General features: G+C 41.9%; 1 protein-coding gene across 2 annotated transcripts in view; it reads right to left on the reverse strand.

Annotated features, from left to right (window-relative positions):
• Positions 1-20,592, reverse strand: part of si:zfos-2326c3.2 (mitogen-activated protein kinase kinase kinase kinase 4) — a 255,016-nt gene that overhangs the window by 135,776 nt on the left and 98,648 nt on the right. For both annotated transcript variants that reach the window (XM_067997295.1, XM_067997294.1), the window contains exons 8-10: positions 12,237-12,291; positions 11,932-12,010; positions 5,139-5,314 (exon numbers count right to left, since the gene is read on the reverse strand). In XM_067997295.1, coding sequence (XP_067853396.1) covers positions 5,139-5,314; positions 11,932-12,010; positions 12,237-12,291 — 310 coding nt within the window. The remainder of the gene's footprint in view (positions 1-5,138; positions 5,315-11,931; positions 12,011-12,236; positions 12,292-20,592) is intronic.

A 20,592-nucleotide genomic window follows, 5' to 3' on the forward strand; every position in this document is an offset into this window, starting at 1 on the left:
CTTGCGACATTCTTCTATGTCAAAGGTGATATATCAATGCAAGTTATTGTTGTTGTGATATCTCCAGAAATAAGTAGGTTTCTGCTACATCTGAGGAAACAGTGGTGTAGTGATAGACCTGAACTTAATTTCGACAAAAAGAATTTGAACATGAATATCTAGTCAGAGAATAAATGTGTTACAAATTTGGCTGAACGCTTTCAAAGCTAGTAATTTACTTCCTTATTTCTGAAGTTCTTATTTTAGACTGAGCTCAACATCTTGGATCACCATCTGCCATTGTCTGATTCCATACCTCTTACTGGGTCACCCAACTAAAAAGAAAAACGAGTTAAAGTTTAAAAAAAAACAAAAGAAGGTTTGAGAAATGTTTGAAGAGGGAAAGTTCATCAGCCTGGAAATAACACTGCAGGGTAGTCATGTAGGAAGGCTTAACCCATTTGTCTGAAATTTCTTTGACCGCTCTTTCAGCAAAGCCGTTAACCCACTTATCTTACACAGGTTAATCTCTCTCCTAAATTAGAGGCGAGGAATTTTGGATGATGGAGTAAAACGTTTGTACCTTACAGTATAATTTCAGGGCCATCATCCTCCAATAGTACAAGATAATCCCCAGAATAATAAACAATTGGAAGCCGAATCTGATTTTGCGTACAGTGAGAACTATATTAATTTTGTTCAATGATTGTGCACATTTTGCGACAAAGGATCATTTTCAAAAGTCCCATTAACAAGTACTGCGCCTGGCATTGACTGCGTCCCCTGCTGCCTCCCACTGCCTTTAGGGCATATGTCTGGAGGGCCTCTTGCTCCCCTCTTGCACCAAGTCTCTAGTGCATCAGCAGAGAACCTTGGTGTACACACTCTCGCAGGCCTGGTACCAACACGGGCGGGCAGATTGGTGCGGTCTGGCATGCAGATTGGAGGATGTGGGATTTAGTAGTGCGCAACCTTTATTCAATGTTTTAACATAACTCATTCGTTTGTATACATGGGGGCGGGACCTGCATCTGTGTTTTACCTGTGTGATGTCTGATCTCCGTTAAGACTCCGTGCAGACAGTAGACTGTTACTTTCAACAAATAACTGATACCGGCTACCTTTAAGAGATTTTGGCTGCCTGTCAGAGAAACAGCCTCCCTTTAAGAGATTTGGGCTCCCCTGCAGGTGGAAAGCGCAAATGTCCTTGAATCCTCGTGTCCAGGCCAGGTTTTTAATGCTGCTTGCAGGTAAGTGTTCAGGCCGGACGAATGTCTCATCCTGCCTGCGCAGGAAACACCAGGCGCGGGTTCATCACGGATCGCGGTACCCGCACCTGGTTTCCGGCCTAATCGAATTTAACCCCCTCAGAGTTTCACGGTAATAGTGCATCAGGGAAAAATAGTAAAAAGTTAAAATTGCTTTACCTGAATGCACAAAGCATTCTTAATAAGATAAACAAATTAATGACACAAATAGAGATAAATGGGTTTAATCTAATAGCCATTACTGAGACGTGGTTGCAAGGTGACCAAGGTTGGGGACTAAATATTCCAGGGCACTTGACTTTTCGAAAAGACAGACAAAATGGAAAAGGAGGTGGGGGTGTAACCCTGATAATAAAGGATGACATAAGGACAATGGTGAGAAAGGATCTTGGCTCAGAAGATCAGGAAGTAGAATCAGTGTGGGTGGAGATAAGAAATAACAAGGGGCAGAAAACACTGGTGGGAGTAGTTCATAGGCCCCCAAACAGTAGTTATACTGTTGGACAGAGTATTAATCAAGAAATAATAGGAGCTTGTAACAAAGGTAATGCAGTAATCGTGGGGGACTTTAATCTTCATATAGACTGGACAAATCAAATTGGCAAAAATAGTTTGGAGGGCGAGTTCACGGAATGCATTCGAGACAGTTTCCTACAACAATACATTGTGCAACCAACCAGGGCACAGGCTATTTTAGAACTTGTCTTGTGTAATGAGAAAGGCTTAATTGGTAATCTTATAGTAAGGGATCCTCTGGAGAAGAGTGATCATAATATTAAAGAATTTCATATTGAGTTTGAGAGTGACGTAATTAAGTTCGAAACTAGTGTCTTAAACTTAAACAAAGCCAATTACATAGGTATAAGGGGCAAGTTGGCTAAGGTTGATTGGGAAATTAGATTAAAAGATGTGATGGTAGATAAGCAATGGCGAACATTTAAAGAAATATTTCATAATTCTCAACGAACATACATTCCATTGAGGAATAAAAACTCCACAGGAAAAGTGATCGATCCATGGCTAACTAAAAAAGTTAAGGAGAGTATTAGTTTAAAAGAAGAGGCTTATAATGTTGCCACGAAGAGTAGTAAGCCTGAGGATTGGGAGAGTTTTGGAAACCAGCAGAGGATGACCAAAAAGTTGATAGAGAGAAAATAGAATATGAGAGTAAACCAGCAAGAAATATAAAAAACAGATTGTAAGAGCTTCTACAAGTATGTAAAAAGGAAGAGAGTAGCGAAAGGAAACGTGGGTCCCTTAGACGCTGAGACAGGAGAAAGTATAATGGGGAATAAGGAAATGGCAGAGACGTTAAGAAATATTTTGTATCTGACTTCGTAGTAGAAGACACAAAAAACATACCAGAAACAGTGAGGAATCAAGGGTCTAATGACACTAAGGAACTTAAAGTAATTAATATTAGTAAAGAAAAAGTACTGGAGAAATTAATGGGACTAAAAGCCGACAAATCCCCTGGACATGATGGCCTACATCTGAGGTGAGGTCTGGTATGCAGATTGGAGGATGGGGGATTTAGTGGTGCACAACCTTTATTCAATGTTTTAAAATAACTCAACAGTTTGTAAACATAGGGACGGGACCTGCATCTGTGTTTTACGTGTACGATGTCTGATTTCCGTTCAGACAGCAGATTGTTACTTTGGCGAATTACGGGTACTGGCCACCTTTAAGAGATTTTGTCTGGCTGTCAGAAAGACAGTCTGCCTTTAAGAGATTCGGGCTCCCCCTGCTGGTGGAAAGTTCGAATGTCCTTGAATCGTCATTTGGACACAGCTTTTTAACACTTGGCTGAGGTGAGTGTTCAAGCCGGACGAATGCCTCATCCTGCCTGCGACGGAAGCACTGGGCGTGGGTTAATCGCGGATCGCGATACCCGTGCCCGGTTTCGGGGGTTAACCAATTTAACCCTCAGTATCTCCTAGACCAATCAGATTGAAGTATCGTTAATAGCAGCGCAGAGTCAGAACCAGGAAGTATAAGTTAGAATAATGAATTCAATGTCAAATCAGGTACAGAAAGCGAAATAAACCAAGGGTAAGAAAGATGAATGAAAGAGACGGAGATAAAAGAGACAAAAAGAAAAAGTAAAAAAATATTACTTTCTTTTAATGACCAACAAGCATTAAAACCTGAAGAAATAAGACTCCACGCTTGTAATAGTTAATTTTCAGTGTTAGAGAGGTTGTTTGACAGTAATTAAGATTTACCACGCGTTAAAAGGGTACTTGAAGTGACTTGACTTAGTCTTTTGTGGCGAGTTTAGTCCATATCGACGAGGTCAGTACAGGAACTTCACCCCGTTCATAGAATCATAGAATCATAGAAGTTACAACATGGAAACAGGCCCTTCGGCCCAACATGTCCATGTCGCCCAGTTTATACCACCAAGCTAGTCCCAATTGCCTGCACTTGGCCCATATCCCTCTATACCCATCTTACCCATGTAACTGTCCAAATGCTTTTTAAAAGACAAAATTGTACCCGCCTCTACTACTGCCTCTGGCAGCTCGTTCCAGACACTCACCACCCTTTGAGTGAAAAAATTGCCCCTCTGGACCCTTTTGTATCTCTCCCCTCTCACCTTAAATCTATGCCCCCTCGTTATAGACTCTCCTACCTTTGGGAAAAGATTTTGACTATCTACCTTATCTATGCCCCTCATTATTTTATAGACTTCTATAAGATCACCCCTAAACCTCCTACTCTCCAGGGAAAAAAGTCCCAGTCTGTCTAACCTCTCCCTATAAGTCAAACCATCAAGTCCCGGTAGCATCCTAGTAAATCTTTTCTGCACTCTTTCTAGTTTAATAATATCCTTTCTATAATAGGGTGACCAGAACTGTACACAGTATTCCAAGTGTGGCCTCACCAATGCCCTGTACAACTTCAACAAGACATCCCAACTCCTGTATTCAATGTTCTGACCAATGAAACCAAGCATGCCAAATGCCTTCTTCACCACCCTATCCACCTGTGACTCCACTTTCAAGGAGCTATGAACCTGTACTCCTAGATCTCTTTGTTCTATAACTCTCCCCAACGCCCTACCATTAACGGAGTAGGTCCTGGCCCGATTCGATCTACCAAAATGCATCACCTCACATTTATCTAAATTAACCTCCATCTGCCATTCATCGGCCCACTGGCCCAATTTATCAAGATCCCGTTGCAATCCGAGATAACCTTCTTCACTGTCCACAATGCCACCAATCTTGGTGTCATCTGCAAACTTACTAACCATGCCTCCTAAATTCTCATCCAAATCATTAATATAAATAACAAATAACAGCGGACCCAGCACCGATCCCTGAGGCACACCGCTGGACACAGGCATCCAGTTTGAAAAACAACCCTCTACAACCACCCTCTGTCTTCTGTCGTCAAGCCAATTTTGTTCAATACATTTGAATGGCGAGTCAGCTGGCGAGATGCCATTTTTGCGCAGCTTTTGGAGGAGCATCACATCTCGGCCAGCAACTTCCGGATTTCCGCGTTTAATTGTGCATTGTGCGGTCACTGGAAGTTACTATCCAATTTGCCCATGAGTAACGGTGACCGCTGTTAACCTCACCGTTATTTTTATGGCAAAATTCGGCCCAATAATTTTGAAACCGATGAGCGGACATCTCTTTCAATCAATGCCACGCTACTGCGCAAATTCCACGAGGGTCAAAGATCAGATCTATGAAGGTGTAATGTTTCAACTTTGCTGTCAATTTGGAGCCTTTCTTGCTGATAACTCAGGCTGTGTACAGCTTTCTGACAAATTGCCGTGCCCGAATTTACAAAATGTGCTGGACAAAGCCAGAAAATGACAACTATAATGGTCAATCAGTAACAATGGGTACAAGAACATGAGGAGTTGGGTACCTTTCTCACCCTTCTTTTTCCTGGTTCTGTCTATATGATCTCTGAGCATAATGCGAACTTGCCGGTCGTTCTGCTGATCGCGGATGAACGAATGTTTTAACAGGATCTCAGTGGAGGGTCGATGCAAGTAGTTCTTCACCAGGCAACTTTCTACAAAATTAATAAATTTCTTCGACCTAAAACAAAATAAGTAAGGTTGAGTGATAATGGCATTATTATGTCAAATATATGAAGGACTTCTGCAAGTCCCAATAGTTACTTGCCTTCTCAAATACCTAAGGGGAACCATTGACCAAACAAAAATTTCTCAATGTTTAGTTGAGAACATCTTCCACTGTCACCTTCTTGTGGGTAGGAAATCCAACGGCCAGGTCAAAGGCCACTCCACTCAGTCTCTCATCATAGGCATTTCTCAACCAGGCCCTGACTGATATCATTTATAAGGACCTCATGTGGATCAACCCTCACATGTTCACAAAATACAATCCATTGGATCCGGTTACTCATTAACGCTTGTCTTTTAACAAATCTATCCTCTCACACCATGCTAAGAAAAGGCCTCTGGTCTCCTAATGCGTACTAATTTGGTATGCCTCTGTAAAGTGTGGAAAAGTCCAGAATGATGAAGATAGACTGGTTGGGTTTTCTTCATTCGTACACACTTCTCCCATCCACCCATCCATCTCCTCAAGCACTGACAAGAGGTTTCCATCTATGCTTTGAGGTGCATCTTCCAGTTAGTTCCTGCAGCTGTAAGGCAAAATGCTCCAAAGCTCAGATATGCTCTTGAGATTACAAGGAGCAGGTCACCCTGATGATTATAGTACCAGGTTTTACATGTTGAGCACGTGACTCTGAAGAGGATGTATGGAGAATGCACAATGAAGAACAATAAAGACCCAGTCACAGTAGCAATCTATCATTCTTCCTCATTTGTTCAACCTCTGTAAATAAATAGGAGTGTCCCAAAGTTCTCTAGTGAGTTTATCCAAAGTTTTGTTCCCATAAAAAAGAAATGATTGGTCAGTTTGGTATGAAATTTTGGTTTTATTTACGCAGAAAGCTAACGCTTTCTTTACAGCAAGAATGTGGTACTTCCTTTCAATGGAACAAACATATGATACAAGATAAACCTTCAAGTTCTTTAGATAAAGGAAACCCAGATACAATTTTCAGAGAAAACCATGGATGGAATCTAACAACTGCATTGCCTTGCTGCCACACAAGGCACCAAAGTGTGCAGCTCACAAGTTCTTTGTGACAAAATAAGGGCGAGCAAAGTAAGGTATTTTAATGGAAGAAACTAAAGAACACATGAACCTAGATGTTCAAATTACAAGCAGATTCAAATGCCAAGTGAGAATCAGCTTTCAATTAATGGACACCCAACATCAATCCTGTCAATGTCAGGAGATAAAGAAAGACAGCAATAGCATGAGTGAGGTAGGAGAGTTGTCAGTCCAGCAACATTTGTTGGGACAAAAGCAAAATACTGCGGATGCTGGAAATCTAAAATTAAAAACGGAAAATGCTGGAAATACTCGGCAGGTCAGGCAGCATCCGTGGAGAGAGAAACAGAGTTAACGTTTCAAATCGATGGCCTTTCATCAGAACTGGAAGAAGTTAGAGGTTTAACAGTTGATAAGCAAGTACAGAGGTAGGGAAAGAAGTGGGGGGCGGGCAGGGAGGAGGGGAGGAAAGAACAAAAGGGAAGGTCTGTGGTAGGGTGGAGGGCAGGAGTGATTAAATGACAAAAGGGATGATGGTGCAAGGCAAAAATGGGTGGTAATGGGGCAAGTAAGGAAACAAAAGGTGAGCCGAGAGAGCGGTAAATGGCAACAACAGAACCGTTACCAGCACCTGCTAACCAAAAAAATGGGAGCAGTGGTTATGATCTGAAGTTGTTGAAATCGATGTTGAGTCTGGAAGGTTGTAAGATGAGATGCTGTTCCTCGAGCTTCCGTTGGGATACAAGATGCAAGACCATATTTTAAAATGCAAGCATCTTGTGTCCCAACTGGGATACAATTTGAAATATGGTTTCAGCATCAATCAGTGAACATCTCCAATATAACAACAACAACAACAACAACTCACATTTATATAGTGCCTTCAATGTAACAGGAGCGTTTTCAGACAAAATTTGATGATGAGCCACATAAAGAGATATTAGGACACTTGGTCAAAGAGGTAGGTTTTGAGGAGCAACTTAAAGGAAGAAAGAGGGGTAGAGAGGTGGAGAGGTTTAGGGAGGCAATTCCAGAGCTTAGGGCCTAGGCAGCTGAAGGCATGACTGCCAAGGGTGGAGCGATGAAAATTGGGGACGTGTAAGAGGCCAGAATTGGAGGAGCGCAGAGATCTCGGAGGGTTGTAGGGCTGGAGGAGGTTACTGAGATAGGGAGGGGCAAGGCCATGGAGGGATTTGAACATAAGGATGAGAATTGTAAAATCGAGACCAAGGTAGGTCAGCAAGTACTTATTGTTATTGTTAACTTATTGTTATCTTCAGTTTTCAGGAATGCAGGATTGTTTTCTGGATGCAATGCATTCTTGTCACTGATTGTTGGAATTCCTTTTTTATGATGGCCCTTTCAGGAGCAATGCCATCAAATGAAAACTCTTTGAATAACTGTACAATAACTGGATTTCCATCTGACCAGAAAATCCTGTTTTGGTCCTGAAAGTGCAATCAATGTTCAGAGATTGTCTGAGAAAGAAGCCTTTTTGGTTCTTTTAGCATCTTTGCTATCACACATGGTGCAATCTCAATTTGGACACTGTCCAAAAGATCAGGCCCACTCTCATGGTACTGTAATTACATTGTGACATAAGAATGATACTGAGGCTTATGAGGACAGGTTGCATAAACTTGGCTCGTATTCCTTGAGTATAGAAGATCGAGGGGTGACCTGATCGAGGTGATTAAAATGTAAAAATGATTCGATAGGGTAGATACAGAAAAACTATTTCCTCTGGTGGGGAAATCAAGAATGAGGGAGACAGAACCTTAAAAGTAGAGCCAGGCCTTTTAGGAGGGAAACCAGGAAGCACTTTTTCACACAAAGGGTAGTAGAAATCTGGAACTCTCTCCACCAGAAGGGCGCGGATGCTGGGGGACAATTGGGAACTTTCAAGATGGAGATTGATAGATTTTTGTTGGGTAAGGGTATCAAGGGATATGGAGCTAAGGCGGGTAAATGGAGTTGAGCTACAGATCAGCTATGATCTAACTGTATGGCGGAGCAGGCTCGAGGGGCTGAATGGACTACTCCTGTTCCAATGTTCCCATCCTTGTATAGAAATGACCGTGAGTGATGTTATGGTGTGAACACTGAACACATTTGTTTCAAACTCCTCTCTTTGTTAGTTTAATGCAGATATTGACTTATTTAAAATAAGCAGCTCGATATCTCTGTTAAAACGGTGGGAAAAAGCATTTGTTACGAACTCTTCAAGCATTTGAATGATAAAATTGCTGACACTATCTTGCAGACTTTAATATTTTGTCATGTTATCTGACAAGGTTTATTTTTGTCAGAGAAAATTCTTGTATAAATATATAAAAGTATAAATCTCAGTCTAAATCACATTTGAGAGTTGAAACCCATGACTTAATTCAGGTTTCTTATTAAAGTCACGAAAAAATGACTATCCTGAAAAGTGCAGCACTGCATAATTAATACTATAAATCTGCACATCATCTTAAACTTCTAAATTTAGATTAGTCTAGTTCCAAAGTTTATTATTCATAACTATAAAAAATGCTACAGTAATTAAAAAAAATCATTAAGAGAAAGACTCAGGCATAAAAATTTCCCCAAGGCAAACTATCTCCTTGAAATTACAATACTCTAATTACATTTTCAAAAGAGGAAGCATGGCCTATTTTGTACCTCAGCATCTTTACAGAAGCTGAAGATGATAGTAAAAAGGGAAGTGTGATTTAAGCAGCCTCAAAAAGTGCATTGCTCATCGGCTAAGACAAGAAAGAAAGACTTGCGTTTATATAGCAGTTTTCATGACCTCAGGACCTCCCAAAGTACTTTACAGTTAATTAAGTACTTTCTTGAAGTGTGGTCCCTGTTGTAATGCAGGAAACACAGCAGCCAATTTGTGCACAGCAAGGTCCCACAAACAGCAATTTGATAATGGCCAGATAATCTATTTAGTGATCTTGCTTGAGGCATAAATATTGGCCAGGACACCAGGCAGAACTCCCATGATCTTCTTTGAAATAGTGCTACGGGATCTTTTAGGTCCACCTAAGAGGACAGAAGGGGCCTTTTGAAACATAACACCTCTGACAGTGCTCCCTCACTGTGGGACTGGAGTGTCAGCCCAGATTTTGTACTCAAGTCGCTGGAGTGGGACTAGAACTCACGACCTTCTGACTCAGAGGCGAGAGTGCTACCCATTAAGCCACGGCTGACACCTAAGGCTGACAGAAAGCCGATTTAACAGGGATCATAGAAATACCTGCACTGCAGACTGTTGTGCTCTTCTGACTAAATCGGGACTGTAAGCAGATAATTGTAAATAAACAAATTGGATAGGATGAAGGAATTATTCCTGAAAAGGGGTGTATCAGCTGAAGCACACCATTCCAAATAAATGGTTTCACCACGTGTGAGAAGCTTTGTAGGTTTTCAGTCAGGCTATGACATTGCACATCAGAGGCAAACAAAATTTTATCCATCATGCCTCACTTCAAGTGCACCCCTAGTCATGAAGCAGCTTTGCACTTTGAACCTCACCCATTATTGTCTTCTTACTTACAATGAATTTAGACTTTTCAACAGATGTGACACCAGACTGTAAAATGTAAAATGCAGTGCAGGTATTAAAGCTGAGCAGTGACTAATTAGTTGCATTTTCAATATGTCACTGACGTATTGGTTGCAATTGAGGAACCTGAGATAGTAACTGGTTTCAGCTGCCCGTAATTGTAAGAACAAATAACACATCGATGAACAACTTCCTGCTTCAAATTCAGCAGCAATGACCTTTCTTGAAGATAAGTAATAGCTCAAAAGAACTATTTATTTCAAGAAAACTATTCTACAGTTGTTTCAGTAAAAAAAAAGTGCATCATCAGAAAAGTCAGGCTTGGGTAATTGGTAAAATTATACAAAAAAAAGCAAAGAACCTACATTTATATAAATGCCTTAGTATGTGTTCAGGATGTTTCAAAATGCTTTACACCCACCGAATAAGTTTTAAAATGTAGTCATTATTGCTATCCAAGCAATCGCAGCATCCAATTACACACAAGGACCCAGCAAATAAGATGAATGGACAGTTAATGTGGGTTTTTTTTGGTGGTGTTGACTGAGGGAGGAAAGTTGGTTAGGACACCAGGAGATGTCCCTGCTCTTCTTCTAATGGGATCTTTTCTGTCTGTCTGAACAGGCAGACGGCACCTTGGTTTAAGATCTCCTCTGAAAGACGGCACCTCCAACAGTGCAGCATTTGCTCAGTGCTCCAATTACATGTCAGCCTAGGTCATGCGTTCAAGTCCTGGAGTTGGGCTTGAAACCCCAACCATTGAACACAAAAGTAACCATGTTGCTAACTGATCCAAGCTGACACTTAAAAGGTATATTTTTCCAAGTTACATGAAAAATAACCCCTGGAATCAGTCAAACTTCTTTTGTATGGTTTGTAGCCAGTCACTAATAACTCTTTTCCAACGTTAGAACTAAAGGTTTAATTGGATGAAGACTGAGAGGGGCAATGGGTTAGGCACTGAACTTTCACCCTTGGGATCTAAGTTCAAATTTGGCCCAAACTGATGGGGTGAAAGTCTTCTCCACTGATTGAAAGGCTCCTATTTGAAATCATTTCAGTTCGAAGTTCGTCCAGGCTCAACACACAGAATTAACTCAAATTTGGCACTAAATTGGCTATCTCAGGCCATAGGATGGCAGGAATAGGAAAAAGAAAGATGCAATAAGAGGTGCTCTTCTGAGCCTGGGACTGAGATACATAGTTGGGTCAGAGCATCTAACCATGTTATGTCGGGCCTGTGCGTGCTTGATGCCAATGCTAGGTATCCAAAAATGGAAAGTGTCCCATTCCTCAGAACTATAATCCATTACCCTGAAGAGCACAAAATATTTTTAAAAAAACAATGGGGATAGAAAAAAATATTTTGTATTAGAAAATCATTTGGCCACGAAATGGTGCTATTGGATATGAGTGCAAGAATGCTTAATGTATTTGGCTAAACTTGCTTTCCATTATTCCAGCGGAGGTTTTAACCCATTTTATAATAAATGGGTGAATACCGTCACTAAAGTAGCAGAGGAAAGAATTTCAGAGGGATATGTTAATCCTCCCCACACTTATAACCCACAATGTATTGTCAGGGATTTGGCTTACTTCTTTTCTTGGGCCAGAATAGCAGTTTGGGTGCTTTTCAGCTAGTCCACAATTCACTATCGGAATGTAGGAACAGGAGTAGGCCAGTCAGCCCCTCGAACCTATTCCGCCATTCAATTAGATCATGGCTGATTTATATCTTAACTCCGCTTACCTGCCTTGGTTCCGTAGCCCTTAATACCCTTGCCGAGCAAAAATCTATTAATCTCAGTTTTGACATTTTCAATTGACCCCGAGCCTCAACAGCTTTTTGGGGACAGGGTTAGAGATTTCCACTCCCCTTTGTGTGAAGAAGTGCTTCCTGACATCACCCCTGAATGGCCTAGCTCTAATTTTAAGATTATGCCCCATTAACAACATATGATTCATTTCTACTCCAAAGTAATATTCGTTCTCTATCACACTTTCTTACCATTTTTTTGATTTCAATTTGGGGGGAGAATTTCGTGGAATGAGGAAAAGTGCTCTCATCGGATGCATATCACAGAGCGCTGGAAGAGAAAAGATAAAGAGATGGATTTTATTAGTCAAGGAACAACAAACATGGTCAATGACTTTTCCAGTCTTACAAGTAATTCAAAAATCTATAAGTACCACTGGCATACATATGGATACAAATTATTAAAATCAGTGAAAACAGCCAAGAATAAGTTTTATTACGCACAAACCCTTAATTGCCCACCAGCCGTTAAATGCAACCCGATAAAAGCTACTTACGAGGAGCTCCTTCTGCCATTTCAATAGCTGTAATTCCCAATGACCACAGGTCACTCTGTGGGTAAGGAAATAACACAATGAATGATAAGTCAAACATTTTAACTAGGAGCAAAATGTCAGAACTAAAAGACAAGTGGATGTCATCATTACTCGGTCATGGAGACTGAGCAGGCTAAACCGTGGACACGGTCAGATCAATAAAACTCGACTGTTAATCTAGGAGGTGCACTTGAACAAGATGGGAACATCCCATCATCCAGGCACCCCAATTCAGTCGCCAGACGATGAAGATTGACTGGGGTTTGAGAAATGGCAACTGAATGAGAGTCTAAATACAATGCCACCAAGGCATTATTTTAATAACTTCAAGATGTACTTTTAACAGTTAAAACAGTTTCATAAATCAAACATTCCTTAATTTTTTTCTGTTTTCTTATGCTCTGATTAGGAAGAGTTCAAAATTATGACAGGTTTTGATAGAGTAAATAAGAAGTAACTGTTTCCACTGGCAGGAGGGTCGGTAACCGAGGACACAGATTTAAGATAATTGGCAAAAGAACCAGAGGGGGAGATGAGGAGAATTTTTTTTTACTCAGCGAGTTGTTATGATCTGGAATGCACTGCCTGAAAGGGTGGTGGAAGCAGATTCAATAATAACTTTCAAAAAGAAATTGGATAAATACTTGAAAAGGAAACATTTGCAGGGCAACAGGGAGAGAGCAAGGGAGCTGGACTAATTGGACAGCTCTTTCAAAGAGCCGGCACTGGCATGATGGGCCGAATGGCCTCCTTTAGTGCTGTAAGATTTTATGATTCTATGACTCCATGATTCTCTTTATTTACTATCTACAACTTTTGCTTTATTTTCTAACTTCCTCACAAAACGTTTTCCAAAATCAGTCATGTTTGTAACTTATCAGAAAAACATTTCCATTAACAACCAAAAAAAAAATCCAAAAATGCTGCCACCTAATATCAAGAAAAAGTACTTGTGTACATGACTGAAACTGGTCCCAAAATGAAACCACAAGGAGCACTGACTTACAGACAACAGTTGATGTCCATGTTTCATTCTTACACCTGACTTCCTCGCATTCAAACTGTCATTCAATTGTGGTAGATTTTGAATAGTGAAAATTTCATCAACTAAACTCTCAGTCAAAATTGAGAAAATATAGGTAGAGCTGGAATAAAATGGTGAGATGCTATATAAAAAAAAATATCTTGCATTTACACTGTGCTTTTCACAACCTCAGGACGTCCCAAAGTGCTTTACAGTGAATTAAGCACTTTTGAAGTGTACTTACATTGTTGTAATGTATGAAACGCGGCAGCCAATTTGCGCACAGCAAGCTCCCTCAAACAGGAATGTGATAATGGCCAGATAATCTGATTCTTTAGTGATGTTAGTTAAGGGATAAATATTGGGCAAGACACAGGGGAGAACTCTACTGCTCTTCTTCGAAATAGTGTTACATGATTCTTTTACCTCCACCTGAGAGGGCAGATGGAGCCTCGGATTAACACCTCATCCGAAAGACGGGTGTATCAGCTTTGTGAGGTATTCAGTCAAACATGGCTGTCGTTCAGATTCCATGCACTAAATTATCTGTATCAGAATTGGTTGGGTTTATAATGAAGTCTGCATGAGAGCTAAGTGAGCAATTATGAAGACCAGAAGGATCAACGAAATCTTCCGTATGCCTTTAGGCTATTCCAGCTGTGGTACTGCTCTGAGAAATTTAACAGGCTATGGTGCAACGGCTCTTCAGTTAGCAAGAGCAGTTCAAAAACATAAATACAAGATGTGCCAACACACGCATTGTAGTATTTCAAAATAAAAATATGTACGCTCCACGTGCACCATCAGCGGCGGAAATTTTAATCGACCCCACCCAGTGGGAAGGGGCATCTGCACAGTTTAAATGGCCTCTGAAAACTTACCGCCTCGCTCCATTCCTGCCCACCACCACTTTAACTGGGCTCTTCTTTAGGTGGCTAAGACAGCAGCTTCATTAATACATGCAGATCAGGGTCGTATCATGTCATTAGGCCCAAATGATTGTCATTAGGACCACCAAAGCATTTCAAATGCAGGCTGAGCAGGAGTGCTCCTCCGGGCCCCACAAGGAGAATCTGGGCCTCTCCTGCCCCAGGCTGCCCCCTCCACCCCACCCCACCCACCTCCACCTGCGACTTACTTGAGTGCTGGTGGGCAACCTGCAGGCCACCTGAGCTTCACCTTCCAGCAGCTAGTCAGCTACATTTTTTCACCTGTTTCAGGTGGGCAACCAGCCAGCAGGGTGTAAATGAGGTACTGGAGTTAAAATAGCCTCAAATTGATGCCGTCGGTGGGAGGTGGGGAGGGTTTGACACTCGCACTAACCCTGCGCGACCGAAACCCACTCTCAATTAAAATCCCCTCCCCCACCTCCTTTATTGATGATGGAAGATGGGAGGCCAGCAGTGAGAGTGTAATGATATATCTTCTTATTGAAGCATCACAAAACATGACTCTGCTTTCAACAAAATGTAATTCCTGAGAGACACACACACACACACACACACACACAAACTTCAATAAAACATGTATGAGTAGAGTATGTGGGAGGAAATAGCTGGGAACAGCTTTGATCCATTCAGAAACAAGGTGAGATAATCCCATATTTTTGGCTGTTTCTAATAATAAATTCCCAGTTTATTCTGTGCGGCTGGTTTTACAAGCACTGAAGAGCCAATTTTCCGAGTCTGCCCTTCCAGCTGGCCGTAGGTAATGGACAATCGAAGGCACGATGCTGACCACGATGTTCCCTCCGATCAGTTCCATGTGCAGAGAATCTCGTGCAGCACCATGCCCAAGGCTTTCTGATAGACACAAGCCAACGGGCAAAGCTCTCCGCCAGCAGTGCGAGCTTGGATCGTCACCCTCACGTCTACAGTTGGAAGCTCCTGCTCATATCCTTCAGTGCAAAGTTCAAAGAGCCTCTTCATATGTTGTACATCTGATGAGTTAAATCATTCTGCCCACAAAATACTGTTGCAACTGGAGTAAAACTAAGGCCACATGTGGCAAAATATTTTCAATCTATTACTCTTTTTTTCCACAACCCTATGCACCACAAACATAAGACTTATATTTTACATTTTTTTCTCCTGATTCATTATTTAAGCAATGATATACAAGTAGACTATTTTTTATTCCTTTGCTCATCTTTTTTCTTTAATAAGAACGGATGGGGAAAAGCAACAAAGTGAATATGTTGGCCGACAATACTCGTGAGTTTTTAAAATCTTCTTTCCGACTTTCTCCCTTCCCTTCCTTTCCTTAAGGCAGTGACTCTTTGCTGGAGTATTGCTCCATTGTTGTAGATCACCCTCCGAACTTCATTCACTATTCACGTCTAGACCTTGGTGACCTGTATTCACTTGTCCTAATGTCATGGTTCTGCTTGAAATAGTGTTATGGATTTACCTTCTCTATACTGTTGAATATCTTGTATAGTTCCATGAGCTCCCCTTACAGTTGCCTCTTTTTAATAACAAACAACAAATTTCATTTATTAAAGCACCTTTAACATTGAAAAATGTCACAAGGTGCTTCACAGAAGGCAGGTTGAAAATGGATACCGTGCCTAAGAAAGAGGGATTAGGAGGGGTGAGCAAAAGCTTGGCCAAAGAGAAGGGCTTTATGGAGAGTTTTAAAGGAGGAGAGAGGTGGGGGGGGGGGCAGAGAATTTTATGGGGGGAATTCCAGAGAGTGGGACACAGATGGCATGGCTGCCAATGATGGGATGAAGGTGCAGCAGGCCTAAGTCAGAGGAATAGAAAGTTTTTTTTGGGGGGGGTGGGGGGGGGGGGAGGTTTGTAGGGTCAGGGCACTGTATGGGTGGCAGGTGAGGCCATGGAGAAATTTCAAGATAAGAACAAAAACTTTGAGGGAGTGTTTACCGAGGACTGAGTTGATAGGTGAGCAGGACTTGATGTGGAATAGAATATGGGCAGCAGAGTTCTTAACATGCTGTAGAGTGGAGGGGGGTGGGAGGCCAGCAGGGAAGAATTGGAGTCATCAGGTCTGGGGATGACCATTGCACGTATGGAGGTTTCAGCAGCAGATGGGCTGAGATAGGGATAGAGGTATGGAATGTTACAGAGGTGGAAGTAGACGGCCTTTATGAATGAAAGGATCTGGGGTCAGAAATTCAGCTCGGGGTTGAACTGGACACCAAGGCTGCGAACATCTGGTTCAGTCTGAGACATCTGTCTGGGCGGGGGATGGAGTCAGTCGTGAGAGAGCAGAGATTGGCTTCAGTCTTCTCATGTTTGACTGGAGGCAAGTGCGGCTCATCCAAGACTGGATGTCGGACAAGCAGCAGAGGCAAAAGTGAGATCAAGAGAGGTGATGGAGAGGTAGCGTTGAGTGTCATCTGCATACATGTTGATGCTGACCCCATGTTTGCAGATGATTTTGCCAAGAGGCAGTAGGTAGCTAAGGAAGAGGAAGGTGCTAAGAATTGACTCTTATAAAGGTTGAAAATCTCAAGTTTTTTCAGTTCTTTCTAAATAGCTCAGTCCCTTGATGCTAGGGATCAGTTTCATTGTCCCTTCATGAACCACCTCTAGGGCTGGAATATCTTCTCCCTTGCATCTTGGTGGCCAGAGCTCAGCACAATATTCAAAGGGTGGCCTGCCCAGAGCACTGTCCAGTTCAAGCATGGCTTCCTCCAACTTGCACTATACAGTTCAGGATTCTCTAGAGCTTGGTTGATTGCTGCTTTCAGGTGGTTGATATGTTAAGTGCAGCATCTACAAATACCCTTGGACCTCCTTCAATTTCACCCTCGGGCATGGTATGATTCAAAGAAAGGTGCAGAAGCAAGTGTTCATCTTAAAATGGTGAAAAATCCAACTGCTCTGGTCCATCTCCACATATTTATGTGTTGTCCAGTCAGTTACAAGTGTTTAGAGGCTCTGGGGTAGTGTGTGGGTTTTTTTCTTCCATTTTTCATGTCTTAGTGCACATTACACATTACCATCGATCGTAACTTGAACTGGTCCTGGTGCACACACTGCACAAGAACAACCATATATCCACTATAAGACCTCCACTACCCTGATCTTAAGACTTCAAATCCATAACCATTTCACAGGTTTATAATGCATTTTAGTGGTATGCTACTAGACCTATAATAGTAAATTCTGAATGATGAATGTACTGGAACAGATCACAATAATAAATTTTGGTGCCAGCCTATCTCCAGTCATAACTGTGCTTTGCCTGAAATCATTTTTCTCTCAGATTTAATCTCCTGGGACAATGATTCAATCCATTCTCTTTCTGTCAGAGTCTGTAAAAATCAGATTCCGCTCTAACCCTGGTATCCCATGAATCATCCATATTTTACCTTGTGTTTATCTCATCAGAACTATTCCTGTAACCTTCAGAACGTTTGCCCGGGTTATCCATGAATTACATTTTGTTATTCGCCATTTATTTTAAGGGGAATTATGTGAAATTTAAAGCATCTGAGGCTTTATCAATATAAGCATGCACAGAATTGCTCAGAATTCCATATTTAAAACTGTAAAGTTACGACAAGACTGCCTACCTTCGGATGAGACGTTAAACTGAGGCCCCATTTGCCCTCTCAGGTGGACATAAAAGATCCCATGGCACAATTTCGAAGAAGAGCAGTGGAGTTCTCCCCGGTGTCCTAGGCCAATATTTATCCCTCAACCAACATCGATAAAACACATTATCTGGTCATTATCACATTGCTGTTTGTGGGAGCTTGCTGTGCGCAAATTGGCTGCCACTTTTCCCACATTACAACAGTGGCTACACTTCAAAAAGTACTTCATTGGCTGCAAAGCGCTTTGGGACATCCTGAGGTCCTGAAAGGCATGATATAAATGCAAGTCTTTCTTTCTTTACCTCAATGCATAGAACTGAATTATCACTTATTTGCTTAAAGAATTCTAAAACCATGATTGTTTTGCCTCTTCGCTTGAAAATATGTCTTATTTGTTTGCATTATTGAGCTGCATTGAGGTTTTATAATGAGATGCTTCTGCATTGGTCTTCACGTTACCTCTGAAGTAATCCCAGCTGTAATGCTTTAGGTACTTTCACGCAATGTCCCCATGTGTGTCTTCCTTTTGGAAAGCGTGCTGGGCACAAAGCAACTAATATTTTGAGTTTGTGTTGCCAGGGGGGGTGGGAGGAGTTCGCCCACAGGCCAAGCATATTGTGAAATCAAAAGCAGCATTCCCAATATTCATGGCCAATATGTGAGGATTCCAGCCGGCAGCACGATCTCGGAAATCTCCGCCAGCCATTTTCTATTGTTCCCAGAATCAGTGGTCAGCTTAGGAGTCTTTAGACAGGAAATAACATAACCTGTTTAATTAACAGAATAACAGAATCTTGGGTTAATTGCTGTACTATCGCTGTCAGCTCCCGAAGTGTTTTAAAAAAAAAATTATTCTTCGGATGTGGGCGTCGCTGACAAGGCCGGCATTTATTGCCCAGGCTTAGTCGCCCTGAGAAGGTGGTGGTGGGCCTTCTTCTTGAACCGCTAGCAGCAGTTAGATAAAACTGACTGGCTTCCTGGGCTACTGCAGAGGGCAGTTAAGAGTCAACCACATTGGTGTGGGACTGCAGTCACATAAAGGCCAGACCGGATAAGGACGACAGGCATCCTTCCTTAAAGAACATTAGTGAACCAGTTGGGTTTTTACAACAATCTGACAGCTTCATGGTCACTTTTACTGATACCAGCTTTTTATTTCCAGATTTCTTTTTTTTTTAAAACTGAATTCAAATTCTCAAATTGCCATGGAGGGATTTGAACTTGTTCTCTGGATTATTAGTCCAGGCCTCTGGATTGTTAGCGTGGGTCTTCTGCAGCTGGCTGCAAGCTCAAAGCAAATGCGCTGGATTCTCCAAGGTTGGCGCATTTTTTTAAAAACCATTTTTCCCAGTTTTCCGCTGGCTGTGTCATTAGCTGGTGGCACGAGTACAGATCGCACACGAAGCAAAAGCAGATTCATTCGTGAATTTTAGCAACTAAACGACCTGGAACTAATTCAAACTGACTCCAGTGAGAAGAGTCAGCAAAGCCTGACCCAACCTACTTCCAATCCGAAAGTTAAATTTTTTTTAAAAGTGCGGTAACGCATGACTGATATCGACCTAATCTTCAATTGCAGGCGTCAGGTTTTGCTTGTGCTCTTCTGCAAAATTGCAGCTGTTATAATGTCCACCTTTCGCTACTCTTCACGATTCGGTTCTCAGCTGATTCCATCAGCTGCTTTGAATCGCAACATACACAACCAGGACATTTAGCTGGCAAATCGCACTCTGTGCGTACATTCCACAATAACAACAACAACTTGTATCTATATAGCATCATTAACGTAGTAAAACATCCCAAGGCGCTTCACAGGAGCGTTATCAAACAAAATTTGACATCGAGCCAGCTAAGGAGATGTTACAACAGGTGACCAAAAGCTTGATCAAAGAGATAGATTTTAAGGAGCGTCATTAAGGAGGAGAGCGAGGTAGAGGGGCAGAGAGGTTTAGGGAGGGAATTCCAGAGCTTAGGGCATAGGCAGCTGAAGGCACGGCCACCAATGGTGGAGCGATGAAAATCAGGGATACGCAAGAGGCCAGAACTGGAGGAGTGCAGAGATCTCGGAATGTTGTAGGGCTGGTTACAGCGATAAGGAGGGGCGAGGCCATGGAGGGATTTGAAAACAAGGATGAGAATTTTAAAATCGAGGCGTTGCTGGACCGGGAGCCAATGTAGGTCAGCGAGCACAGGGGTGATGGGAGAACGGGACTTGGTGTGAGTTCGGATACGGGCAGCAGCATTTAGGATGAGCTCAAGTTTGTGGAGGGTGGAATGGGAGGCCGGCCAGGAGAATACAAAGGGTGTTGCTGCTCTTTCAGGACTGTTGCTATGAGGGGATACTTTGTTAAATGTGGGTCGATTCTTCTTGAACTCGGAACCGGAAATACTAATTCACAGAAGCTGCAGCTGTTTGTAAACTGTAGTCTTTTTACACAGCGAGTTGTTATGATCTGGAATGCACTGCCTGAAAAGGTGGTGGTGGTAGCAGATTCATTGGTAACTTTCAAAAGGGATAAATACTTGAAAAGTAAAAACTTGCTGGGCTATAGGGAAAGAGCAGGGGAGTGGGACTAATTGGCCAGCTCATTCAAAGAGTCAGCACTAGCACGATGGGCCGAATGACTTCCTTCTGTACTGTATGATTCCATGATTCTATGATTCTTTTATAATAGAATTTTCAGAGGTTAAATGTGTGACTGTGCTACTCGGGAACAATGCTGGTT

This window comes from Heptranchias perlo, chromosome 15 (genome assembly GCF_035084215.1).
Source record: "Heptranchias perlo isolate sHepPer1 chromosome 15, sHepPer1.hap1, whole genome shotgun sequence".
Classification (NCBI taxonomy): Eukaryota; Metazoa; Chordata; class Chondrichthyes; order Hexanchiformes; family Hexanchidae; genus Heptranchias; species Heptranchias perlo.